At 37.0% G+C, this 10121-nt stretch overlaps 1 protein-coding gene across 1 annotated transcript; it reads right to left on the reverse strand.

Annotated features, from left to right (window-relative positions):
• Positions 1-124: 124 nt before the first annotated feature.
• LOC136809253 (uncharacterized) lies at positions 125-9682 on the reverse strand. The gene is made up of 10 exons (XM_067065772.1): positions 9512-9682; positions 9014-9361; positions 3045-3333; positions 2799-2932; positions 2094-2637; positions 1701-1945; positions 1367-1457; positions 1126-1248; positions 863-1001; positions 125-601 (listed from the first exon to the last, which is right to left on the reverse strand). Exons 1-9 carry the CDS (start codon positions 9584-9586, stop codon positions 931-933), a joined length of 1920 nt encoding a protein of 639 aa, XP_066921873.1. The 5' UTR covers positions 9587-9682; the 3' UTR covers positions 125-601; positions 863-930.
• Positions 9683-10121: the final 439 nt, after the last annotated feature.

The following is a 10121-nucleotide window of genomic DNA, read 5'->3' on the forward strand; positions in this document are numbered from 1 at the left end:
TCATGTTTTGTTAATGGAAGAATGATTATCTAATCAAATGTGTTCATGGTTGCCCCAAAATGTTACCTTCATTGCTCCCCTAGATTTTTGTAGGGCTTTTGGGAAAAAGAAAAGAAAACAAAAGTTATGTTTTAGCTATCAATCGGTGGTCTTTCAACTATAACGCGTAAATGTGCTCTAATCTTTCGAAGTATGCCGTCTACGTTTGGATAGCAGAGACAAAAGCCTTTTATGTCGAAACCTTCTCTGATAACTCCTTTGATCAAGCACCAAGTGTCGAATGAAGGTTTCGGTATGCGACTTTTTATGCCACCTTTCCCTTCGAAGTGATCGTCAAAAGTTAAGTACGATGCAAAGGTCAGTTTTTCTCGTCTTCCCATGTTGGTTCCAATTATTGTCCGCACTTCTCTCCAATATTTGTACGAATTGATATCGTCGAATGAATATTTGTTCTTGTTCAAACGAAACTGGAGCAATTCTTCATTCTTGAGTGGACTCGCAGCCAGTCGAGGGGTGGAACGTAAGTCAACCTCCGATTCTGATGGCTCTGTTGTCTCTAGGAGCTTATTTTCGGTGGCGGAATCAACGTCGGCTTCAGTTTCTAGAAGTTGGGAAACATGTTCATGTTCAGTATAGTTAATGATATGAGGACATATAAGACTATCGTTGAATGTTGGTGTTCTCGTTATAGATCACATAAAGTGAAAGCTATTCAATTGAGTTTTGTTTCAAAATTATCCATTATTTCTATTTCAATAAATGTAACCCTTTAAAACGTCCACAAATATTGTTCATGGCATTTTACTATTAGTACTAGACTACAATCCTTTCCATTCAGGTTTTAAAACAACTAGAAAATTACCGGTGTTAGAAGTGATAGCGGCATCTTGGATGAGGCTCTGACTTGGCATTGCTTTTTCAGTAACTTGTTCAGTTTTGCCGGTGACATTTTAGTGGTTCTTTTCCATTTCTGCAAAGATATTGGTCGGGTCTTGGCATTTCTTAAAAAGAAGAAACGAGAAACGTTTTTTTAAATCTTTTTAATTTGATTATTTTGCTTTCAAGCCAGTCAAATATTTTGTTGTAGAGAAAACTTTAGTAAAATTGCCTTGTGTGTATATTTACCTATATCATGGTGTTGTTCATCGATGGCTTCGTTTAATGTTTTTTGTTTTTTAGCGTTTTCGTTGCCTTCACCATCACTGATACTTTCCAAACTTTGCTGCACAGATCGTTTTGACGATGGTCCTTAATAAGTAAAAACATACTCATAATTTCAAAATCAATAAAACCTTTTAATTTCGATTAAGAAAATTTAAAACATGGGTCCACACTTTTGTTGATCATTCGACACAACGGATCTTACCTGGTATATTAAACGCATTTTCTTCGACACGTGATGATGGACGAATGCCTCTCATCTTTTCCTTTTCTTTATCAGGCACGAGTTGTCGTTTCTGAAAAAATAAATGGATGGATTTAAATCAGTGCTAATTATAATTTAATTCTAAATGTTCTTTTTCCACGCATAAGTGGTAGTTTGAGCTGAGGCTGGCATTATGCTACAGAGCTATTGGTCAAATTTGTTACTGCTATTAATTAAAAAAACAACATTTACTCTAGCTTTTGACGTTTTAAAGTTCACGCTAAAATGACTTTTTTTGGCATTTAAAGCAATTTCTTTGATAAATAATACATACCTTGCGAGGGATGAAATCCTCGGGTTCTCTCAGGAAAAACATTTCGGGTTGATGGATCGGCCTTAGGTTTTCCTTGATTTCTTTGACAATCCACAGGAGGACGTCAAATGCGTATTTTTCCATCCACTTTGTCACACTTGCATTTTTAGAAGGAAGCCTTTTCATGTTGAAAATTTCGAAACGCAACTCTACTTCTTCTTGATCTACACCGTAATCTGGCATTCGGTTGCAGGTGATGTAAATTCCTATAGCGCAAGAGAAACATAATTGATAATTCTACAATGTTAAAGCTTGAAATGTTACAAAGTAAAGTTTACGAATCTCAAAGTCTTTCGAGATGACTGTTTTCATATATAGCATGTTGATTATTACGTAACATAATGTTTTACAAACCTGCATTATTTTGAATCACAACTGGGGTAGCTTGCTTTCGAGCAACGGTCAATGTCTCTCCTTGAAAGAAAATTTTTGCCATGTCAGCAGATATCAGTTCTTCCGTCATTTCGTCAATGAATACAAATTGAGTATCGTCGTTGATTTGACTAAGACCAAAAACCTTTTCCTTCGAAAGAGTGCACCAAAATTGTGGATGGGTAAGGGCAGTGATGATTTTAACCATAGAGGTCTTCCCGGAATTTTTCTCTCCAACCAAAAGGGGCTTTTCCGTTTTCATTGGTAGCTGGCCGGGCAATAAGCACTGGTAGAACTTGATTAAGAATGTTGTACGTTTTAGTCGAGTATTAATACTGTTTGAGACGCATTCACCAAAATAATTATCTTCCATGTTTCGGTTGTATTCTTTGTAGATTCTTGGTGAGAACTTTCCCAATTCGTCTGGCTTATATGGGCAAGGAATGAACTGCATGCTAGATAATTTGAAAAATTTACCACCCGTTGTCTCGATGATGTCAGAGTCGAAATACAATTGGGGAATCAACTAAAATAAAGAAGATAATAAAGCTCCAAATAACAAAATATTTAGCACGGTATTATTTAAATGAAAATAAATTAAAGATTGTGCCGTTATAAAGAGGATATCGAAAAGAGATTTTTATTTATACATCACTATACATGTCTGTTTAAATTTGACATACTTACCATGCAGTCTGATTTTGAAAACATCCGAGATAACTGGAATGTGTGTCTTGCAAACTTCCCCATATGACTTGTAATATCAAGGACGGTTTCAATGTAGGCGTCTGCAGTGCACATATGTTCATAAGCATATGTAGCTGTAAAAATACAAAATAAAACTATGAACCTAGGCTGCTACCAATGAATTCAGCATTGAAAGCGGCCGGAAAATTGGATTTTTATAAGCTAATAAGTCAAAATTACACTTACCACCAGCACTCATGACATAAAATGATCCTTTGTAAAAGGCATGTTTCGCATTGCGCACTGCTTTTCGAACTTCTTCAAGTGCTCTTCCGAAATCACAGTCTGGCTCCCGAATTATGGCATCCACTTTCGAAATAACTCCACAATTAACACTACAATTCAGACCAGATGATTGTAAGGCTGGTTTGGCATCACTGACCATTTTATGGAATTCAGGGCAGAAAGATAGCAGCGAGCATGCATCAATATCAGTTTCTGCAAGAAGGTCGGTGCTAAATTGATTGTTGTGGTCCTAAATGAGAATCGAATAATGTTATGCCAAATAAGACCAAATTGCAAAGCATTGCTCAACAACTGCTACAGTGACTCATATTTTTCACTTGATAGAAATGTGGGTTATTACTGAAAAATATTTAAAACGGCTACTTTAAAGGTAGCCCACTCGTAGCCATCTGGTAGCCCACAATTTTTAGCTTAAGATTGCTTGGTAGCCAGTAGCCCATTCAAATATGCAAAAATATAAATTTCCGAGTGACGTCATATCAATAATAGGAGAATGGGATCAAGAATTTAAGAACGGAACATGCGCACTTAATTGAAATTTGGACTTTGTCGTTTTTGAGTAAAACGTTTTTAAATGGGCTACTTTAAAGGTAGCCCACTCGTAGCCATCTGGTAGCCCACAATTTTTAGCTTAAGATTGCTTGGTAGCCAGTAGCCCATTCAAATATGCAAAAATATAAATTTCCGAGTGACGTCATATCAATAATAGGAGAATGGGATCAAGAATTTAAGAACGGAACATGCGCACTTAATTGAAATTTGGACTTTGTCGTTTTTGAATAAAACGTTTTTAAATGGGCTACTTTGACCAGTAGCCCACTCGTAGCCAGCTGGTAGCCCACCATTTTTAGCTTAAGATTGCTTGGTAGCCCGTAGCCCGTTCAAATATGCCAAAATATTAATTCACGGGTGACGTCATATCAATAATAGGAGAATGGGAACGAATATTGGAGAATGACACATGCGCACTTAATTGAAATTTGGACTTTGTCGTTTTTGAGTAAAACGTTTTTAAATGGGCTACTTTAAAGGTAGCCCACTCGTAGCCATCTGGTAGCCCACAATTTTTAGCTTAAGATTGCTTGGTAGCCAGTAGCCCATTCAAATATGCAAAAATATAAATTTCCGAGTGACGTCATATCAATAATAGGAGAATGGGATCAAGAATTTAAGAACGGAACATGCGCACTTAATTGAAATTTGGACTTTGTCGTTTTTGAATAAAACGTTTTTAAATGGGCTACTTTGACAGTAGCCCACTCGTAGCCAGCTGGTAGCCCACCATTTTTAGCTTAAGATTGCTTGGTAGCTCGTAGCCCGTTCAAATATGCCAAAATATTAATTCACGGGTGACGTCATATCAATAATAGGAGAATGGGAACGAATATTGGAGAATGACACATGCGCACTTAATTGAAATTTGGACTTTGTAACTTTTTAGCAAAAGGTTTTTAAATGGGCTACTTTGAGAGTAGCCCACTCGTAGCCAGCTGGTAGCCCACAATTTTTAGCTTAACATTGCTTGGTAGCCAGTAGCCCATTCAAATATGCAAAAATATAAATTTCCGAGTGACGTCATATCAATAATAGGAGAATGGGATCAAGAATTTAAGAACGGAACATGCGCACTTAATTGAAATTTGGACTTTGTCGTTTTTGAATAAAACGTTTTTAAATGGGCTACTTTGACAGTAGCCCACTCGTAGCCAGCTGGTAGCCCACCATTTTTAGCTTAAGATTGCTTGGTAGCCCGTAGCCCGTTCAAATATGCCAAAATATTAATTCACGGGTGACGTCATTATATCAATAAGAGGAGAATGGGAACGAATATTGGAGAATGACACATGCGCACTTAATTGAAATTTCGACTTTGTAACTTTTTAGCAAAAGGTTTTTAAATGGGCTACTTTGAGAGTAGCCCACTCGTAGCCAGCTGGTAGCCCACAATCTTTAGCTTAACATTGCTTGGTAGCCAGTAGCCCGTTAAAATATGCCAAAATATTAATATCCGAGTGACGTCATATCAATAATAGGAGAATGGGATCGAAAATTTAAAAGGGAGACATGCGTACTTAATTGAAATTTGGACTTTGTCATTTTTTAGCAAAAGGTTTTTAAATGGGCTACATTGAGAGTAGCCCACTCGTAGCCAGCCGGTAGCCCCAACTTTTTAGCTTAAGATTGCTTGGTAGCCAGTAGCCCGTTCAAATATGCCAAAATATTAATTTTGGGATGACGTCATATCAATGATAGGAGAATGAGATCGAAAATTTAAAAGGGAGACATGTCTTCTTCTTGAATATTCGATTCCATTCTCCTATTTCAAGTATGACGTCAACCAAAACAGATGTTTTGCCATATTGGAATGGGCTACAGGCTACCAAAGACTTTCAAGCTAAAATTGACGGGCTACCAGTGGGCTACCAGCGGGCTACAATCAAAGTAGCCCATCTTAGAAAAAAGTCGATGAAAATCAACAAAGTCCACATTTTCATGAAGTGCGCATGTCTTGTTCATAGATACTCGCTTCCATTCTCCTAATTTTAACATGACGTCATATCCATAATAAGGGAATGGGTTCGACAATTAGAGAACGAGACATGTGCACTTAATTGAAATTTGGACTTTGTAATTTTTTAGCAAAAGGTTTTTAAATGGGCTACTTTGACAGTAGCCCACTCGTAGCCAGCTGGTAGCCCACCATTTTTAGCTTAAGATTGCTTGGTAGCCAGTAGCCCGTTCAAATATGCCAAAATATTAATTTACTGGTGACGTCATATCAATAAGAGGAGAATGGGATGGATAATTTAATAAGGAGTCATGCCTCATTCTTAGATACTCTATTCCATTCTCCTATTTTTAACATGACGTCACTCTAAAAAAGATATTTTACCATATTTCATCGGGCTACGGGCTACCAAACAACTTCAAGCTAAAATTGACGGGCTACCAGTGGGCTACTAGCGGGCTACAATCAAAGTAGCCCATATTAGAAAGAATTCCATGAAAATAAACAAAGTCCACATTTTCATGAAGTGCGCATGTCTCGTTCCTAGATATTTGTTTCCATTCTCCTATTTTTAACATGACGTCACTCTAAGAAAGATATTTTGCCATATTTCACCGGGCTATTGGCTACCAAACACTTTCAAGCTAAAATTGACGGGCTACCAGTGGGCTACTAGCGGGCTACAATCAAAGTAGCCCATATTAGAAAAAATCGATGAAAATAAACAAAGTCCACATTTTCATGAAGTGCGCATGTCTCGTTCCTAGATACTCTATTCCATTCTCCTATTCTTAACATGACGTCACTTTAAAAAAGATATTTTACCATATTTCACCGGGCTACTGGCTACCAAACACTTTCAAGCTAAAATTGACGGGCTACCAGTAGGCTACCAGCGGGCTACAATCAATGTAGCCCATCTAAGAAAAAATCGATGAAAATCAACAAAGTCGACATTTTAATGAAGTGCGCATGTCTCGTCTTAGATATTCTATTCCATTCTCCTATTTTTAACATGACGTCACTCTAAGAAAGATATTTTGCCATATTTCACCGGGCTACTGGCTACCAAACACTTTCAAGCTAAAATTGACGGGCTACCAGTGGGCTACTAGCGGGCTACAATCAAAGTAGCCCATATTAGAAAAAATCGACGAAAATAAACAAAGTCCACATTTTCATGAAGTGCGCATGTCTCGTTCCTAGATATTCGTTTCCATTCTCCTATTTTTAACATGACGTCACTCTAAGAAAGATATTTTGCCATATTTCACCGGGCTATTGGCTACCAAACACTTTCAAGCTAAAATTGACGGGCTACCAGTGGGCTACTAGCGGGCTACAATCAAAGTAGCCCATATTAGAAAAAATCGATGAAAATAAACAAAGTCCACATTTTCATGAAGTGCGCATGTCTCGTTCCTAGATACTCTATTCCATTCTCCTATTTTTAACATGACGTCACTTTAAAAAAGATATTTTACCATATTTCACCGGGCTACTGGCTACCAAACACTTTCAAGCTAAAATTGACGGGCTACCAGTAGGCTACCAGCGGGCTACAATCAATGTAGCCCATCTAAGAAAAAATCGATGAAAATCAACAAAGTCGACATTTTAATGAAGTGCGCATGTCTCGTCTTAGATATTCTATTCCATTCTCCTATTTTTAACATGACGTCACTCTAAAAAAGATATTTTACCATATTTCACCGGGCTACTGGCTACCAAAAACTTTCAAGCTAAAATTGACGGGCTACCAGTAGGCTACCAGCGGGCTACAATCAATGTAGCCCATCTAAGAAAAAATCGATGAAAATCAACAAAGTCGACATTTTAATGAAGTGCGCATGTCTCGTCTTAGTATTCTATTCCATTCTCCTATTTTTAACATGACGTCACTCTAAAAAAAATATTTTACCATATTTCACCGGGCTACTGGCTACCAAACACTTTCAAGCTAAAACTGATGGGCTTCGAGTGGGCTACAAGCGGGCTACATTCAAAGTAGCCCATCTTAGAAAGAATTCAATAAAAATCAACAAAGTCCACATTTTCATGAAGTGCGCATGTCTCGATCTTAGATACTAGTTTCCATTCTACTATTTTCAATGTGACGTCACTCTAAGAAAGATATTTTGCCATATTTGAATGGGCTACGGGCTACCAAGTAACTTCAAGCTAAAATGGGATGGCTACCAAAGGGCTCCCCAAGGGCTACTCTCAAAGTAGCCATATTTGTAAAAAACAATGAAAAATTACAAAGTGTAAATGTGTGCGCATGCGTTAATTAAAAAAGTCTGCCTCGTTGTGGTGAATTTACCTCATTTTGATTTTGTTACTACTTAAATAGTGTCTTACAGTTATTCTGTCACCTTTCTTTTAATTTGGTGTTCAGAAAGAACAGAACATGCCAAAACGCAAGATTGACGATGTTATATATCTTGACTCCGCTGATTCCAGCGGAGTTGAAACAGAATACGAGACAACCGTGTACACAATTGATGGCATGCCTTGCCTAAAGAGGAAAAGACTTTACAAAGTGCGGTACCAGCGAACTTTGCCACAGTGGCTCGTCACAACAGAAAATGAAGCAAAAGAGGAATTGAAGGAGGTAAAGAAAAAGGAAGAAGCAAAAGCCGAAATGAAGGAACTAAAGAAAAACGAACAAGCAAAACAGAAATAAACATTTGAATCTTGGCAATTTTAGAATGATTTTAATTTTTATTCAGAATAATTTTCTTTATATCGTTATCGAATTGTCGTACAAAGAGTACTGAAAGATAAATGAAATATCATACTGAAAGCTCAGAAACCCTTGTTTTTTATTCTTAAATGCAACAAATTAGAAACTCAAAATCTTTCTTATTTAAATCAAAGTAGCCAAATTTGAAATTCTTCACCAAAAAAGTCCAAGTTTCAATAAAGTGCCCATGTCCCGTTCTTAAATTCTCGTTAAATTCTTCTATTTTTAGTATGTCGTCACATCAAAAAATGTAATTTTTCATTGTTTTTTGTTAATGGGCTACTTTGATAGTAGCCTACTTGCAGCCAACTTGTAGCCCATCATTTTTAGCTTGAAATTGCTTAGAAGCCAGTAGCCCGTTCAAATATGGCAAACTAAAAATTCTGAATGACATAAAAAATAGAAAAATGGGAACGAATATTGGAGAATGAGATATGTCTCCTTCTTATATACTCGATTCCATTCCCCTATTTCTAGTATTACGTCACTCAAAAAATATATTTTTGCGATATTTGAATGGGCTACGGGCTACAAAGGACATCAGTGAAGTTTGCCACAGCGGCTCATCACTAAAGAAAGTTAATTGAAAGATGCATTGAAGCAAGTCCAATTCATAAATTTAGTTATAAAAACATTAAATATCAAGTCAAGTACCTTAACAACTTGGCATACTGCTCGCAATGCATTGGCTTTGGAATCCCGACTTTTGCATCTCGGCCTTATGTATTTTACGTCAGCTGGCACACCACTTTCATATATTGCTTTCAGGATTTCGTCTTCGATAGCTTCTGCCATCATCACCACAAAAAACGCCACACCCGTTTTGATTGCATTCTTTCCAGAGACGCCTTTCTTTTTAGAGTTGCTTTTGGTACCAGTCACGCACGCTAAGACCAACTCAATACCAGGGATCTTGGCTATCTTGGTTTCCATTTCTTGTTTTTTTTCGACAACTTCTGGACCCATTGCCCGACATGACACCATGTGACTATCTCTTGGTATCTAAATTAGGAAAATATAATTCTTTAATAACCTTTTGACGGAATTATCAGTGTTCAAGTACAAAACTTTAATAAAATTTAACACTAAAAAACCGAGTCAAATAAAAATAAATTGAAATGTTGAGACAAAAAAAAGCTTAAAACAACTTACTTGTAGAATGATGTACCTGTGTAATGCATCTTCAATATCATCACTTGTCAAAGATTTTGCTGGATTCGAAAACATCCCACCAACACACTCCTTACGCAAGAAGGAAGTCACACAGTTTGAATTTTTTCTTGCAAATTTATATTCCTTTTCAAAAACGTTGCAATTCGCGAAGGGAATTGAATCAAATCAAATGGTTTAGGCGTACAAACTTTCGCGAGCAGAAACTTTCGCGATTTTCGCGAATTTTGGCCCTTTTCGCGAAAGTAAATGTCTTTGAAAATTCTTGGAGGGGCCATTCGCGAAAGTTTATGCTCGCGAAAAATTTGTGACAAAATAGAAAATTTGTAAAACTTCAAACTTTAAATAAAATGCAGCTTTTATGACACTTTTTAGCCTGCTAAAAGACTAATAATTCCAAGGACAACTGTTTCAAGCCAATCCAAGAAGTTAAGCCATTTTTTCATGTAAAAATTCCCAATCTTTCGTCTTGATTCGCGAAAGTTCATGCTCGTGAAAAATATTTTTCCGTTAAATTCGCGACAGTAAATGTCGTGAATTTCGCGATTTTTCGTCCACGCGAAAGTTTCTGCTCGCAAAAGTTTGTACGCCC

Source organism: Clytia hemisphaerica, unplaced genomic scaffold, assembly GCF_902728285.1.
Source record: "Clytia hemisphaerica strain Z4C2 unplaced genomic scaffold, Clytia hemisphaerica genome assembly, whole genome shotgun sequence".
Lineage (NCBI taxonomy): Eukaryota > Metazoa > Cnidaria > Hydrozoa > Leptothecata > Clytiidae > Clytia > Clytia hemisphaerica.